Source organism: Sus scrofa, chromosome 12 (genome assembly GCF_000003025.6).
Source record: "Sus scrofa isolate TJ Tabasco breed Duroc chromosome 12, Sscrofa11.1, whole genome shotgun sequence".
Taxonomy (NCBI): Eukaryota; Metazoa; Chordata; class Mammalia; order Artiodactyla; family Suidae; genus Sus; species Sus scrofa.
The window spans coordinates 21,636,793-21,654,498 of record NC_010454.4 but is presented as its reverse complement, the minus strand read 5'-3'; the positions used below and the strand labels follow the sequence as shown (position 1 = coordinate 21,654,498).

Genomic DNA, 17,706 nt, shown 5'->3' with positions numbered 1-17,706 from the left:
GGCTGCACCCGCGGCATATGGAGGTTCCCAGGCTAGGGGTCTAATCTGAGCTGTAGCTGCCAGCCTATACCACAGCCACAGCAACGCCAGATCCGAGCCGTGTCTTCAACCTACACCACAGCTCATGGAAACACCAGATTCTTAACCCACTGAGTGAGGCCAGGGATCGAACCCTCAACCTCATGAGTCCTAGTCAGATTCGTTAACCACTGAGCCACGACGACAGGAACTCCAGGAGATTTTTTTTTTTTTTTTTTAATGTGTCTTAAGTGGTTTCTCCTATTCAGGCAGCATCACCCGTGGCCACCCTACCACGTACATTGCACCTGCCTCTGCCCTTCTCTTTCCACCAGGGGGCACTGCTCACCTGCAAATGGATGTTCCTTGGGGCTGATTCTCCACTCCAGCCGTGGTCGTGGTGATGGTGTCTCACACGCCCAAAGCTGGAAATTATTAAAGCCCTGATAAGAAGCAATCTCGGGAGTTCCCACTGTGGCTCAGTGATTAAAGAACCTGACTAGTATCCATGAAGATGCAGCTTCAATCCCTGACCTCACTCAGTGGATTAAGGATACAGCGTTGCTGTGAGCTGTGGTGTAGGTCACAGACGCGGCTCGGATCTGGCGTTGCTGTGGCTGTGGTGTAGGCTGGTGGCTACAGCTCAGATTAGAGCCCCGGCCTGTGAACTTCCATATGCTGCAGGTGCTGCCCTCAAAAGCAAGCAAAAAAAAAAAAAAAAGCAGCAACCTCAACATTTATCTTTTCAAAGTTCAGAGCATGATGAATATAAAGACAACATTTCCCTATATTTATATCAAGCTTTACAGCTTCCAAAGTGATGTCTTGTATATTATCATATTTGAATCTTACAGTGAATCTGGGAATTAGGAAGAGAGGTTTCCTTCCTCTGATTTAAAGATGAGGAAACTGATGGGGTTCCCTCTGTGGCACAGTGGGTTAAGAATCTGACTGCAGCGGCTGGGGTTAGATCCCTGGAATTTCTAGTCAATAGCAAAATGAAACTTTTGATCATAGTAATGCAATCTCTCGGGTGTTATTTGTTCATTTTTAAATTCAAGAAATATTTAATGAGCACTTACTATGCACCAGGCACTGTACTAGGGGATGACAGGGGAAGAAAATAGATGGCTTCAAAGAGTTGCCAGAACTCAGCCTCTGCTCACCAGTGCCAGACAGAGATGCAGAAACAGAGTTTTGGGCGCAGGAGGAAAAAAAAATAGATTTATTGCTTTGCCAGGCAAAGGAGGGTCACAGCAGGCTAGTGCCTCAAAAACTGTGCCCCCCCGTAGGAGAGATCGGGAGGTGGTTTTATAGTTTTGGGAGTGAAAAATAGGGCTGCAGAGAAGGATCAGGGTAGAGGCAAGCTTGCATTGTTTCAAAGCTGGTGTTCAGTGGTTTGGTGGTCTTCTTTCCAGAATAAAGCAAGCTTCATTAACATCTTCCAGTTGTTGGGGGTTTTGTTCTGCAGAAGAACTCAAAGATATTGTTATCTATATTCCTTGAGGAGGGACTAGGACCCTGCCCCCAAGCTGCACTATTGTTTCTTGACGGCTCCTCCCTGGTTTCTGCATCCCTTCCCTTCCCTGATCAGCAACTGTGTGAACCTCCCCTTTGGAACTCAGGGAAGGTCATGGAGACTAAAGTTTATTCCCTAAAAAACAAGAAATTGTTACCAGAAAGATGTTACCGGAATCCAGGTTCTTGTTTACGGAGCTGAAGAATGAACTTTGCGAACGCACAGGCAGCAAGCAAGCGAAAGTCTATTACGGGAGACCAAACAGCTCCCAGCACAGACGCTGGGAGGGGGAGGAAGAGTCCCCCTCTCTATTGTTCTCTGGAGGTTTTTATTCCTTTTTTTTTTATTTTTTTTATTTTATTTTTTTTATTTTCCCACTGTACAGCAAGGGGGTCAGGTTATCCTTAGATGTATACATTGCAGTTACAGTTTTTTCCCCCACCCTTTCTTCTGTTGCGACATGAGTATCTAGACATAGTTCTCAATGCTATTCAGCAGGATCTCCTTGTACCTCTATTCTAGGTTGTGTCTGATAGGTTTTTATTTCTTAAAGACAGGAGTACCAACCTGGGGTCCAGATGTCAGCGCTTTTTCCCATTGGCCTTGCCCAGTTTACCAAATCAGTCCTTGTCCAGTAGGGGTCTTAGAGGTGGATATGCCCCGTAAGCCTTATGGTTTCTTTTGCTCTTCTGTCCCCTAGACTTAGAGTCACCACTCTTTACCGTCTTGGGCTACAGTCAAATGTATAGCTCGGGGGTTAATTCCCACCTTGATGTCAAACAAATGTACTTTCAATAGTTAACCTTCCAACAAGCAAGGACTCTTTGTCTTAATTAGTTTTCACACATCTGAAACCATGGACATTAATCAGGGAATATAGTGAAGCCCATGTTCCCACGCTGACGACCTGAATTATTATTCTGCTTCAAAAGGGGGACACAGAAAGACTTGTGTGCCCAGGAGCCCACAGGGCCCTGCTTGGTTTCATAAGCTCTTATTGTGAATAATGCCGCTTTGAACATGGCAGGTACAACTATGTTTTCAAGACCCCGAGTTCACTTCTTTTAGCTGCATACCCAGCAGTGGAACTGCTGGGTCACATGGAAGCTGCCTGTTGTCGTTTGATTTGAACCCATCCAGAACCCAGGTTGGGACTTCAACCCAGGTGCCAGGACTTGAACCCAGCCTCATCCTAGATTGGGACTTGAACCCATGTTTTTAAAATTCGAATAACTCACCCAGTGTCTGGGCTTACTGAGGGTCGGGTTCTTTGTTCCTCAGTGCAGAAGGAATTCAGCGAGAGACAAAGTGCCAGCAAGAAATAGGCTTGTTAAGACAGGAGCCTTGCGAGAGATGCAAGGGGGCAGGTGAGGAGCCTCTGCCCCCAGGATTAGATGGGTTACATTTTATAATCCAAGGGAAGAGGAGAATGGGAAAAGACTGCTTATTCCTCTTTCTTTGGGTAGTAGCTCCTCCTTAATATCAGGCAAGAGAGTATTTGGCCCTGTAAGGTCAAACAAAGACGGTCAAGGTGCTTATTCAAATCAGCAGAAGCAGGTCCTTAAATTCCTGCCCTTGGTCCTAAGGATAATGACGTGAGGCATATCTCGGGTCTTTATTTGTCGTTAGCCTGCTTTGTTCTGATGGCTTTCTTGAGCGATAATTAACTTAGTGATCAGGGAGTTCCTGCCCTGGTTCAGGGGAAGCAAATCTGACCAGGATCCATGAGGACACAGGTTCGATCCCTGGCCTCGCTCAGTGGGTTAAGGATCCGGTGTTGCTGCGAGCTTTGGTGTAGGTCTAAGATGTGGCTCAGATCCCGAATTGCTGTGGTGTAGGCTCCAGCTCCAATTCGACCCCTAGCCTGGGAACCTCCATATGCTGCGGGGTAGCCCTTAAAAAAAAAAGAAAGAAAACAAAAAACTTACAGTGCTCTCCCAAAGTTCCCTAAGTTTCCCTCTCATCTATGATCCCCTTTGGGGACTTCTACAATGATCCTACTCTATCCCTATCAATAGGGTAAATCTATTTTTAAATTTTTTGAGGAACCATCCTCCTGCTTTCTACAGCAGCTGTACCATTTTACATTCCCACCAACAGGGCACAAGTGTTCCAGTTTCTCCATATCCTTGCCAAAGCTGGCTATTTTCTTTTTCCCTTTTTTTTTTTTTTTTTTTTTTTTTTTTTGTCTTTTTAGGGCCGCACCTGCAGCATATGGAGGTTCCCAGGCTAGGGGTCGAATCAGAGCTGTAGCTGCCAGTCTACACCACAGCCACTGCAACACAGGATCCGAGCTGCGTCTGTCACTTCCATCACAGCTCATGCAACGCCGGATCCTTAACTCACTGAGCGAGGCCAGAAATCGAACCTGCGTTGTCATGGATGCTAGTCTGATTCGTTCGCTGCTGAGCCGCAATGGGAACTCTGCTATTTTCTATTTTTTTGATAGTAGCCATCCTAATGGGGGTGAGGTGGTATCTCACTGTGGTTTCGATTTGTATTTCTCCAGTGATGAGTGATGTTGAGTGTCTTTTTTTTGCTATTTCTTTGGGCCGCTTCCACGGCATATGGAGGTTCCCAGGCTAGGGGTTGAATCGGAGCTGTAGCCACCGGCCTACGCCAGAGCCACAGCAATGCAGGATCCGAGCCGTGTCTGCAACCTACACCACAGCTCACGGCAACGCCGGATCTGTTAACCCACTGAGCAAGGGCAGGGACCAAACCCACAACCTCATGGTTCCTAGTCGGATTCGTTAACCACTGCGCCACAACGGGAACTCCTGAGTGTCTTTTTGTGTGCTTATTGACAATACCCTTGTTTGTAAATTTTTTTTTTTTTTTTTTTTTTTTTTTGCTTTTTAGGGCCACACCTGTGGCATTTGGAGATTTCCAGGCTAGGAGTCCAATCAGAGCTGTAGCTGCCAGTCTACACCACAACCACTGTAATGCAGGATCTGAGCTGCATCTGCAAGCTTAACCCACTGAGCAAGGCCAGGGATCGAACCCGCAACCTCATGGTTCCTAGTCGGATTTGTTTCCCCTGTGCCACGACAGGAACTCCAATACCCTTGTTTTTGTCTTTATAAAATCTTGTTCACTCTATCAAGATGCATTTTGGTACCCCTTTTTTTCTAGTCTTCCCTTCAGATTTCTTACTTTTCAGAATCTTACAGAGGCGCTATAGCTCAAAACTTTAGAATTCCTCTTCCAAAGGGGTCATGAACTTGGTCATGATTTGGCTAACCTTTGAACCTATTTACTATTTATGCTTTCTTAGCAACTCTTCTGAGGAAACTTATTCTATGTAGGAAAGGTTAATTAAAAGCTTAAGTATGCGATGTTTTTCTTTGCTAAGGTCTTGAAGGACGAAACTGTTTTTAGAACACTATGCACATTTTTCCCTAAGATAATGTCCAATATTTATACCAAGTCACAATTCCTTCCTTCTCTAACTGATATTATGCTGAAAAGACCTTTTACTCAGTGTTAGGATATGGATGGTGTTTGCGGGGTTCTTTAATGGCTGCACCTGCAGCCTGTGGAAGTTTCTGGGCTAATGGGTGAATCAGCCTACACCACAGTCATGGCGACTCCAGATCCCAGCTGCATCTGCAACCTGTGCCGCAGCTTGTGGCAACACTGGATCCTTACCCTGCTGAGTGAGGTCAGGGATCAAAACTGCATCCTCACAGAGACAATATTGGGTCCTTAACCTTCCTTAACCTACTGAGCCACAATGGGAACTCCGATGTTTGTGTTTTTATTTAGAGGCTGAGGCATAAGGTGACCAACCCAGAGATTCCTTCCTCTTTAGGCGTGCCTGTGGGACAACCTGGTTAAAAGAATATATGTATCATTCGAAACAAAAGCCCTTCACACCTAGTTTCCAGACTGGTTTGATTTCTGTTTTGATCACGTATGTCCTTTTGTCACCCAAGGGCACAGCTCGGACTGTTTCTCTCCTGATCGGGGTGACCACACCTGCAGCTTTCAGGGATGGGCAACTCTGACCTCTGGGGCAATCATCTGGTCCTTCCCACTTACTTTCACCAACTTCTTGCCCTGTTTGTGATCTCAGGTTCACAGGACTAGATTAGTCATAACCCTTTGGGACACACTGGAATTTAGTTTTGCAGCCCAAGGACAGCAGCCGGACCTTGTTCTCCACGTCTTGGCAGACCACGTTCGCGGTAACCTACTGTAGCGTCTTAAAGTGATGCTCATGTCCGTAGGTGGAGAAACCGAGTTCTTTAGCCAATAAGCATGTTTCTTTGAAGACTGTTTCTTCAGTACCTACTCCATGGAGGGCATTTTTCTAAAGGCTTTGTAGGTATTAACTCATTTTATCCACACATTAATCTCATATGAGATAATTATCCCTATTGTATAGATCAGAAAACGGAGACTTAGGACAGTTCAAGTAACTTGTCCAAAAGTTACATAATTTGTAAATGCCAGGGCCAGGATCAGATGTCCAGGGATCACTGACTGACTTTGAAATACATGCTTGTGGAGTTCCTGCCGTGGCGCAATGGTTAATGAATCCAGCGTGGAACCATGAGGTTGCGGGTTCGATCCCTGGCCTCGCTCAGCAGGTTAAGGATCCGGCGTGGACGTGAGCTGTGGTGTAGTTCGCAGATGTGGCTCGGGTCCCGCATTGCTGTGGCTCTGGCGTAGGCTGGGGTCTACAGCTCTGATTAGCCCCGTAGCCTGGGAACCTCCATATGCCATGGGAAGCGGACAGAGAAAAGGAAAAAAAAAAAAAGAAAGAAAGAAAGTAATGCATGCTTGTAACCACAAATGAGCTCTTTCCTTAACTTTTACTCTCAAGATGCAACCTGGGTGAGAAGTACTGAATGAACCTTATTTAATTAAATTTACTCAAGCTATATCCCCTATAAAGCAGACCATAATAAAGTTACTTCTCCATGCCTAGACAAAATATCAAGCCATCATGGACATCAAGGTCAGGGTATAAAGTTTTAAGGCTTTTGGCAGCATGAGGCAAACGCTTTGGAGAAGCAAGTTTTGCTGTTTTTTTTTTTTTTTTTTTTTTTTTTTTTTACTATTTCATTTTTTATTTTTCTCAATGAATTTATTACATTTATAGTTGTACAATGATCATTACAATCTAATTTTATAGGATTTCCAACCCACAACCCCAGAGCATCCCCCCACCCCCCAAGGTTTTGCTGTTTAGTATGATTTCACATGAGTGCCAAAATTGGCTCTGCTCGCCTTAGTGGACATTATCCTGCTTAAATAGCAGGTCTCTGTGATAACATTAGAATCTGTGAGAATGTGTACAGGACTTTTTGATAATAGCTGACATGCCTCACCTGTGTAGTAAAAGGTAGTGAGCTGTACAGCTAACAATAATTTTTTACTATAAATACCAATGTCCTTGTTAAAATCAAATTATTATTAAATTATTGCTTATTTAGACAAACTGTCTTTGTTAAACTGTCATTTCAGAAACAAGTCAAGAGAGTAGTTTTTTTTTTTCAGTTTTATGGAGATATCATTGACACATAGCCCTGTATAAGTTTAATGTACAGCATGACAATACATATATCAAGAACTCATGACCACAATAAGATTAGTTAACATCTATCAAGAAAGTAATTCTTTATCAGAGACAAAATAGTTACCTTATCAGAGAAAATTTAATATAAACACTTAAGGAGATATTAGAAGATTTCAAAAAAAAAGATTTCAAAATCTTACTTTTTTTCGAAAGTAAGAAGACAGGACCGCCATGACTCAGACCTTTCAGGGATGAAGGTTTGGGTCACTATCCAGCCAGATAAATAACTGACCAAGATCCTGTCTCGGAGCACCTAACAGTATTTAATCACATATTTGTATTTGTCTCAGACTAGTGTTACTGGATATGAAAACACTTTATTCAGAGTAACGAGAATGGCTGTCTCATCAGATCACGAACAACACTCTAGGTCCCAGTGACATATCTTTGTTGATAACTATTTTTGGAAAAGAATTTTTTTTTTTAAACACTTTATTTTTTGGCTGCCCTGTGGCATATGGCGTTCCCGGGCCAGGGTTCAGATCCAAACTGCAGCTTCAGTCGATGTGCAGGTGTGGCAATGCTAGATCCTTAAGCCACTGTGCAGGGGTGGGGATCAAACCTGCATCCTGGTGCTTCAGAGATTCTGCTGATCCTGTTGTGCCACAGCAGGAACACTAAGAGTGTTTTTGAACAGAGGGCAGATTATACCCAGTAGGAGCTCAAGAAGTCCCTACCCAGCAACATCTGCTTCAGAGCTTTACAAGGTGGCATGCTGGGACTTCAACAGACTGGCCCCCAAGAAGGGTGGCTGGTACAGATATAAAAAGACTAAAGCAGAGAATCTATGGTAATATTTGGTGCAGGTAGCTCATGGAGTTTTCTCTATAGGGAAGTCCATTCACACTGAAATAGGGCTTCAGTCATCAATTTGGGGAACAGATGGTAGGGTTTATCCAGAAGTCCCAATCAACTGACCCAGGTTTTGGGTCCTGGGGAGAAATGGAGCCAAATCAGGATGGATACTGAGGAAGGCTGCTATTTGGTGGACATGGGTAATCCAGAAACCCACCAGGGAACACAAGATAGTCTTAGGGGCACAGAATAACTCCAACCCTTACCTACCCCATATACTAGGCAGAGTTAGGAGTAAGTCATGTCAGTTGGGTTCTTTTTAGTTGAAGGATTGACCCTACAAGTACCAGGTCTTTCGTACTGGTCACTGTACTAATTGGTGAAGGCAGAGATTTAGAAGTATCCTTTTGGCTTAATTAGCATCACCACTTCTTCACAGTACTTCTCTTGTTCATCTGATAAGACATCAAATAATTTTGCTGGGGTGATATCATTTTACCGAGCTAGTAAGTGTTGGAAGATATCTTAAGTTGTATAGCAACTGGGGAGAAGTAACATAGTAATGGGAAGAAAGTAAGATCAGGTAAATATAAGAAGTCAAATAATCAGAAGTGAAATTTTCAATTAACTTTATCTTTGGGGTATTATCTGAGATTTCTCAGAATTTCCAGGACCAAAAGAATTCACAGCCAATGAACTGGGAGTTTTCCACTTACTATGTATCTTGAAGAAAGAGTATAAGGCTGGGGACTCATGGACTCATGATATTGGTCCCACATACCCATAAGATGAAAAAACTGACTCAGAGAAATCATAATGACAATCATTCTGTCTTCAGAATTTCCATATAAGTCAGTCTTCAAATGCTATGGTTTCCTAATCTTTAAAGTTAAAACCATGGTCTAATTTAAATAAAGACAATTCTGACCAAATTGAATAGTTTGCATCAGTGAGAAAGTTTATTGAAATTCATTAGTAAATGAGAATAGAAAGGTTTTTTTTTTTTTTTTTTCCATTAAAGAACACTTTCTGGTAAAGTGAAAAGAAGAAATACAGAAACCACGAAACACCGTTTAGACACCTTATTTTCAAGGAGAGACCCTATTTCCATAGACCATTAAGACTGAAGTGTTTTCTTGATTTTTTTCATGCATCAGTGCATAATGGCCTGTGTGAGGGGAGACTCTTTCCTCTTGATGCGGTTTAGTAGTAGTGTTTCTTGGTTTCTGATTCAACCATAGACGAAAGGACTCTACCATCAGGCGCCACCTCCTCAATAATTGTCTTGATTACTCTGGTTTTGTTAGTATCTGTAAGTTAATTACAAAACAAAAAGTAGAATTTAGACCACAATTTGTGGGGTCCTTACTAATTAACAAACAAAATGTCTAAAAGAAAAATATACTCCATTGAAGAAAATTAAATTTTAACGTTGCTTTAAAAAAAACCATCACAGAAAGTTAAAACTAATTCTGATTACCCCAGCTAGTTTCTGCTGACCTTGGTCCCTTAGATGATTGCTCTCCAATGGACACTGAAGATGAGGACTTGAGGCCTCCGCTGGAGCCGCCGCCGCCGCCGGAACTGCCGCCGCCGTAGCTGCCGCCGCCACCGCCGGAACTTCCGCCGCCGTAGCTGCCGCCGCCGCCGCCGGAACTTCCGCCGCCGTAGCTGCCGCCGCCGCCGCCGGAACTTCCGCCGCCGTAGCTGCCGCCGCCGCCGCCGGAACTTCCGCCGCCGTAGCTGCCGCCGCCGCCGCCGGAACTTCCGCCGCCTCGCCCGCCGCTGTGGGTGAAGCCGCCGGAACTACGGAGAGTAAGGGTTACTTTCACTTAACTCTAACGTGGGAAAGGTGTGGGAAGTCGCGTTCCAGGTTATTGTTTCTTCAGAAAATAAGCAAGACGTCTTTTAGGGAAAACCGCCGCCGCTGATTATGTATTTAAAAACCCATCCTTTTAAAACAATTTTATATACACGCAACCCTGAGAATCATTCCTGGGCAAATTCGTGGGAAATTGAAGCTGGTGGTATGCTTCATTTTGTGTACTCTTCCCCTTCTCTCCACTTTCTCCCATCTTCTGACACATCCTTGGGTTTTGGAAAAGCCTTGCGATTTGGAATATTAAATAAAGGCAACTGGGATACATATAAAAGCATTTATAATTTACCTTCCCTCTCCTTCTAGCAGGCTGCGGTAGGTTTGAATTTCATTCTCCAGTCGGATCTTAATATCCAGGAGTTGTTGGTATTCGGCATTCTGGCACTCGGTTTCGGCTCGAATCTGCTGCAGTTGTTCTTCCAGCGCGGTGATCTGGGACTGAATCTGAGCGAGCTGCACACAGTAGCGACCTTCTGTCTCTGCCAAGGAGGCTTCCAGGGATTGTTTCTATAAAGAAGTGAGAATATATTGTAGTTTAAGGACGTCATTGTTCAGTTGAGTGTAGCGGAGTTTGTTTAATAATTTAATAAGCCATGTAGAGGAATAAAGAAAACGAGTAGTTTTGTGTTTTTAGGTTTAATGGCTACATTTCAATTTCAGCACTTTTAGATGAATGCCAGTAGTGCTTTTCTTTCATTAACAAAGAGCTCCACCTTTATTTCTCCTTTCTTATCACTGACCTTTCATTTTCTCCTGTGTTGCCTATTCTTAGGTGAGCAGGAAACCTTGCATGACAATATGAGGTCATTTCATGAGAGAATTATTAAACTTACCAGGGCTAGTTGGGACTGTAGCTCGATCTCCAGACCTTGGATAGTGCGTCTCAACTCAGTAATCTCAGATTTATAGCTGGACACCTGTTCAATGTTAGTGTTGATTTCTGTAGTCAGTTCCTTGCTCTAGAATATTAAAAACAGGAGAAACGATGAGAAAAATCGGAAATAATAACCAGAAACCTCCATTGGCTTTGCTGTGAAGGAAGGTGAATTACCTTTTCATTGAACCAGGCTTCAGCGTCTCTGCGGTTTTGTTCAGCAAGTTGTTCATACTGGCTTCTCATGTTATTCAGTAGTTCAGTGAGATCAACACCAGGGGCAGCATTCATTTCCACATTCACATCACCAGTGGACACATTTTGAAGGTCTCTCATTTCCTGTTTGAGGAACAGAAACATTTAGTGACTGCAGTGTGACTACAGTGAGCCCCCTTTTGGCTGCAGGAAGTGTAAGATTTTTGCATCACCTCCTCGTGGTTCTTCTTCAGGTAGGCCAGCTCCTCATTCAGGCTTTCAATCTGCATCTCCAGGTCGGTCTTGGTCAGGGTCAGCTCGTCCAGCACCCTGCGCAGGCCGTTGATGTCGGCCTCCACGCTCTGGCGCAGGGTTACCTCATTCTCATACCTGAAACAGGCATAATACAAACACTGAGTATAACTTAAATTAGGGACATGTGCCTGGATAGAGACTGTTTGAAAACTGAATAAAGAGTTGTCTTCATGTCATGGCAACATTTATCATATACTAATTCGTACAGGGGTAATTAGTAGTTTAAAGCAAAGAAGCTTGGCAGGTACTTTAAAATGTATTTTCTCCTTTTAATATTGCCAAAAAGGTAATATTGAGATTGAAATTTTCTCAACAACTCCAATACTGTTGAACTTTGAATGGATTCAGGAAAATGTAAATGCAATCATGGGCATCCAAAGTCATTCTTAAAAACAACTCATATATTTGCTGTGACAATAGTGTCCCATATCTGGTGGGCTTACTTCATCCTGAAGTCATCAGCTGCCAGTCTGGCATTGTCGACTTGAATCAGGATATTGGCATTATCGACTGTTAGATTGATGATCTAGAGGAAGAGGCAAAGAAATTAGATACAGATGTGGCTTTTATGGTGGCATACATGAACTACATTTTTATGTTGTTATGTTACTAAATCTTGGGACATTTTTTATTTTAAACATGGACTATTGCAGGCTTACCCATATACTGAAAATTGAGTCATTTGTTCTCTTGAAGCTTCTATAATTTTCTATTTCCATAGCATTCCTTTCTGAAAACCAGCCGAAATTACATAGCTGTGTTCCTGCATGTGTGTCCCGCTTTTGTATACTGTATAATTTCTATGTATTTCAGCTAACTTTTGTCGGACTTATACCTGTATTTGGTCATACAAATATAACTTGTTATAAATATATATTCTAAATACAAGCTGGCACATAGTAGGTGCAATTCACAAATTCCCCAGAGGCAAGCAAGAGCCCGTTTTCATACTGGAGAATTCATGTTTTTTGCAATGTTGGTGATGAGTATCTTTTGCTATAATCAGTCTGAATAGTATTTTGTTCTGATTCACTGAATAATTCTTTCAGTCCCTATACTTGTAAATGTTCTAACATATTTTAACTATGGACTCATTATACACTCATTAAAACCTAAAAAATTCTCAGTAATCCTCCATCCTATAAGACACACTACACACATGTTGGGATGAAAATTGCCATGATCATACCCTCACAAATATTTACCAGTGAAGAAACTGGATTGGTTTTGGAGGCCAGAAAGTAACACAGTCAAACATAGTGAACTTTGTTGTTAATTTAAAACTCATCTAGTCTGAATTACGTGGATAGAAAGAGGTTTAAAGTTGGATTTTTTTTTTATAGCGCCCCTTACCTGATTTTTAAGATCTTCAATGATTTTGTAGTATTTGCTGTAATCACGAGGCTCCCGCCGGCCTACGTTGCCATGCTTGTCGTACCACTCCTTGATCTTGACTTCTAGCTCATAGTTGGAGTCTTCCAGAGCCCGAACTTTGTCCAAGTAGGAAGCCAGGCGGTCATTCAGATTCTGCATGGTGACTTTTTCATTTCCGTTGAGAAGGCCACCATCTCCAAACCCACCAAAGCCGCCGCCACCGAAGCCGCCGCCGCCACCGAAGCTGCCGCCACCGAAGCCGCCGCCACCGAAGCCGCCGCCGCCACCGAAGCTGCCGCCACCGAAGCCGCCGCCACCAAAGCTACTGCCGCCATAGCCCCCTCCGAAGCTGCCTCCTCCGCAGCTACTGAAGCTGCTGCTTCCATAGCCTCCACCAAAGCTCCCTCCACCGAAACCTCCTAATCCTCCTCCGTAGCCACCGGAGGAGCCCCCAAAGCAGCCTCCACCAGAGCTCCCACGGCTGAAAGAGCCACCACTGAAGCCCCCTGAGCTAAGTCCTCCGCCGCCGATGGAGCATTTGCTGCTCGAAATTCTTAAGGACGACACTCCTCCTCCTCCCCCTCCTCCTCCTCCACTGCGGGAGGAAGAGTACTGCTTGCTGGAGCTGCGTTGAGTAGACATGGTGATGCTGTGTCACCCAGGGACTGCCTGCTACCAAGGACAGTGACAAGCCTTTATATACTGAGAGGGTGTGTCCCACGTGTGTTGGAGTTTTGCTTACTTGCTTGGTTTTCTTTTTGCCAATTTTGCATCTTTGGCTTACGATTGCATAAATTATCTGAAATAATCACTGGTCCCAATTTGTTCGGTTTTAAAATTTGCCTGAAGAGCAAACAGGAGTTTGGCTATGTTGAAATTGAAAATGGGTGTTGTCCAGATGAACATATGTTTCGTTAAGCTTTTCCACATTTTGAAGAACATTAAGCAACTTAAAATCCATTTCCCCCCACCCTGTGCTAATTTAGTTTGCATAGAATGTTTGCAAAGTTTGGAAAAAGAATCTTAGCTACAAAATTATAGTTAAAACAAGATTTTTCAAATTCAAACAGTTTTAATTAAATGCAACAACAATTAGCATAAATCATACCATAATAGGGATCTGTAGCAAATTGCAAGCAACCAAAAAGAAAATGAGAAAACATACTAAAGAATTTAACAGTATTCAGAAGTTGTCACATAAAAATAATTAAAGTCATAAAAACACAATTTAGGAAATGTGTGTGTACGTTTATAGGGAAATTTTAATTTATTTGGAGAATGAAAATATGTTGATAGTTTCCTTAGGATATTGGAAGTGCACAAAGATTTAGGAGTCTTCTGATTTAGTGGTACTATTTTTAACATTAAAAAATCTAAAATTGTGAAATCATCCTGGATTTTTTTTTTAAATTTTTAAGTTTATCCTGATGAAGGCTTATACGAAGACTGTAGTGCAGAAATCCTTAGCAGAAAATATGAAGAACTAACTGCCAGGACTTTGTTTAAACTGTTTGATCAAAAAGGGAGAATTTAGGTATGTTATGACTGTGAGTAAAAATTTGCTTGCAAGAATATACCAGATTAGAGAATGATACTTGTTTCAAAAATTAGGAGCTGCATCTGTGAACATATGTTTCCAAGCTAGATTCTGTTTCTCAAAAAACTTTTTTTCCCCCTTGAGTTTCCTGTGTATAGAATTTAGTATAACAGTGGGTCTAGTGAAGTCTTTAATTGGGACTTTAATACATGACATAAAAATATTTTTATCTGTTCATTGGCTGTGACATTGCTATTCAAAAATATGCTCATATATGTTTTTACGTATTTTCACACCCATTTTACAGTTATACAGTGCTATTTATGATGCTATGATTTTATAATCTCTGAAACAAGCTGCTGAGACAGGGATGGTAGTTATTGTCTCTATAGAAGAGGAAGTCGAAGCTGAGAGAGATTATGATTTTGCCTGAAGATTTAAAATCGTTGGATGAACGGAGATTAGAAAATTGGTTGTTCGATGCCTAGCTTTTGGCTCTTCCTACTTTATCAGGGTGTGTATATATTCTCTGTTCTGGTGGATTTGATCTGCTAGAACCGAATGCCTCTATTTCTCACCATAAACTTTTCCACATGGGAAGAAACAGAACAAAGCAAAAAGTATTTGGAAGCATGAACATATTGTAAGGGTAGGATATTTGGCATACACTTCCGTTACTAATTGCTTTTTCTAGTTAATGCTGCAGACTCCAATTTATGAAAACTATGGAAATAGTTTCTGCAAGGAAAGGGAAGGTGGTTGGGAACATGAGTGAGGAGTTGATTGTTAGAGTGGAGGTTACTACCCAACAAATTGCAGCTTCTCCAACTTGTTAGCACATGCAAGTGGGGCAGTAGTTAAAAGAAAAAAAAAGAAACCCAACCATGGGAACTGATCCTTACTGAAGATAACATGCACTAAAGTAAGGCTGTGATAAGTCAAGATGGAAAAAAAAAAATTCCATTAAGTTCAGAGAGGATGTTGAAGGCTTGATAATAATGAAAGCAATTTGGAAAGAAAATATTTTAATTAAAGAGATTTTGCTAAATTTTTCCTGTAATTATAACGCATTTTGAATGTTGTTCTTACCAGCGTTGCTTTAGTTTTAGCCTTTGATTTTTTTACCCTAGTGGGAAAATATTAAAATCTCAACCTAGTTTCCATTAACAGGTGGTATGAGGAGATCTGTTACAATCATATTAAATCATAGAATATGTGAAAAGAAACCTTTGCCTGAAAGTACATGGGAACAAATACACGAATAGAAAAATAAATATACATACAGCTATAGAGACTCTTCTAATACCAACCGCAATGTTTAAGCCACTTTTAATCTTATTTGCAAAGTTTACTTATTAACTTACATACTCTAGAAGTTGACTTTTTATTTGCATTGCCATTTGTTAAAAGCAGCCTTGGGCATGTGTGAAGTTCCAGAGGTGCCAGGTAAAAATTCTCCAGCTACATTGGTTGGAAAATTGATGATTGTCAGTTCTTATCTTGGACCATTTACACTCAATTGCCATAATCCACCGTAACTGTAATTTCGTTGTTCTCCATTTTTTATTGTGTCTCTCTGTAAAGCACACTAATAACGTATTTAGATGATAGAAAGATGAATGAATAAGCTCCTGCCCTTAAGGATCTTATCAGCTCTTACAATCTAATCGAGGAGACAAAACACACTATCAATTTAAGCCCTGTATAAATAGTAAGTGAGGTGGGAGGAAGGTGGGGTGAGGAGAAGGAATTGACATTTCCTGAAAGCTGCTGTTTCTAGGTGGTTTACTCTCCTTTGATCCTCCCCCCAGGTTTCCAGCAGGTATTATTTATCTCATTTTATGCCTGAAAAAATTAAGCTTTGGAAAGCTTTGGGAATTTGCCAGGAGTAACATAGATGGTCTATGCTATAGCCTAGTTTTTTTTTTTTTTTTTTTTTCTTCGCTTTTTAGGGCTGCACTCGCAGCATTTGGAGGTTCCCAGTCTAGGGATCCAATCAGAGCTATAGCTGCTGGCCTACGCCACAGCCACAGCAACATGGGATCCGAGCTGTGTCTGCAACCTACACCACAGCTCATGGCAGTGCCAGATCCTCAACCCACTGAGCAAGGCCAGGGATCGAACCTGCAACCTCATGGTTCCTAGTCAGATTCGTTTCTGCTGCGCCATGACAGGAACTCCCTATAGCCTAGTTTTGAATCAGGCCTACGTAGCTTCCAAGATGGTACTGTGTTTGTGACACTGTACTGCCACCTTAAGACTGATAAGCAAGGAGTCTCATTGGAATGGGGTCACCTGGCAAAGTTTCATGTTGCAGGTGGAATTTAAGCTGAGTCTTGTGAAGGATGGGGAGGGTTCTTCCTCGCGTGCAGCAGCGGAGAGGATTGTTCTGGGAAGTGAGGACTGTAAAATGTTATGCAGGTGGAGTCTCTAAATGGACAAGCTTGGCTGGAACAGAACATCTGTATTCATTAATTTCTCTTACAGGTTTTATTGAGCATCTGCAATATTCCTGGGAGATACATAGGTGACTGAGACAGTTCCTGTCCCTCAAGGAGTTGACAGTCTACTTGGAGAGGCAAACGAACATAGGCATGAACCACAGACGAATATTGGGTGATCTGGGCTATACTTAGGCAGGGGATTGAGGGAGGTCAGAGAGGACATCTAATAGTCTGGTGTGTGTGTGAGAGAGAGAGAGGGAGAGAGATGTGTGAGTGCACGTGAAAGGAAATCAAGTTTTGAAGAGAAGATGAGTTTGGTTTGAGACTTGTGAATTTGAAGTACTGCCAGGATATTCATGTAAAAATATCTTCCAGCAGTTAGTTATAGGACTACAGTTTAGGAGAGGAATCAGAGCAGCCGATTTCAGCATAGTGAAGATCTCTGAGGGAAGGCATTCAGAGAAATGAGCAGACGGTCTAAGCCTCAGTGGTTGGGGGCAGCCACTTGAGGGGCTGGCTGGAAGCTAGAGAATAATACTGAGAAGGGGGGGCACTTAGAACTGGGGAAAGTGGGGAGAAGGATCATGGGAGCCAAGGGAGGAAAGAATGCGGATAAAGTGGGGTGATCTCCAGAGAAAGGCAAAGGAGAAAGGGGATTGAGCAAAGGTCATTGGCTTGGCATTTGGGAACCGTTGGCATCCTTCCAGAGGGCAGATGTAGTAGAGCAGCAGTGGGACAACCCGCCATGTATGTTGGAATTGATGACTTTGCTTGTAGTAGTTTATTTTCATGTAGTTTATCAATTTCTCCTTAATTGTGTCTGGATTTTAAGTCATGGTTAGGATGGATGTAGTTGCTGTTCTCACAGGGCTAGTTTGGCAGGGGCTCTTGTGTTGTTGATTTAGCTTTATCATCAGCTTGACTTGACTGTGATGTGGACCTTTCCTATTTTTTTTTAAATTAGAGTATAGTTGATTTAAAGTGTTGTGTCAATTTCTGCTGTACAGTATAGCCACCCAGTAAGACACCCATCTATGTACATTCTTTTTCTCATATTATTTTCCATCCTGGTCTATCCCAAGAGACTGGATATAGTTCCCTGTGCTGTACAGTAGGACCTCATTGCTTTCCATTCTAAATCATACTTCTTTCTTGTTTTGCCTCCAGTA

General features: G+C 42.4%; 1 protein-coding gene across 2 annotated transcripts; it reads right to left on the bottom strand.

The window, feature by feature from the left end:
• Window positions 8,857-13,236, bottom strand: KRT10 (keratin 10). 2 transcript variants are annotated; one of them, XM_003131460.4, is made up of 8 exons: window positions 12,536-13,236; window positions 11,626-11,708; window positions 11,101-11,257; window positions 10,850-11,011; window positions 10,632-10,757; window positions 10,088-10,305; window positions 9,400-9,725; window positions 8,857-9,229 (listed from the first exon to the last, which is right to left on the bottom strand). In XM_003131460.4, exons 1-8 carry the CDS (start codon window positions 13,196-13,198, stop codon window positions 9,123-9,125), a joined length of 1,842 nt encoding a protein of 613 aa, XP_003131508.1. In that variant the 5' UTR covers window positions 13,199-13,236; the 3' UTR covers window positions 8,857-9,122. The 2 variants fall into 2 exon arrangements, with proteins under 2 accessions (XP_003131508.1, XP_005668904.1); XM_005668847.3 differs by having other exon boundaries at window positions 9,420-9,725.

Coding starts and splice junctions, on each gene's coding strand:
- KRT10 (XM_003131460.4), bottom strand. CDS start 13,198: ATGTCTACTCAACGCAGCTCCAGCAAGCAGTACTCTTCCTCCCGCAGT. Junction 11,012..11,100: donor TGAAGAAGAACCACGAGGAG/GTGATGCAAAAA, acceptor TTCCTCAAACAG/GAAATGAGAGACCTTCAAAA. Junction 10,306..10,631: donor TACAGTCCCAACTAGCCCTG/GTAAGTTTAATA, acceptor ACTTCTTTATAG/AAACAATCCCTGGAAGCCTC.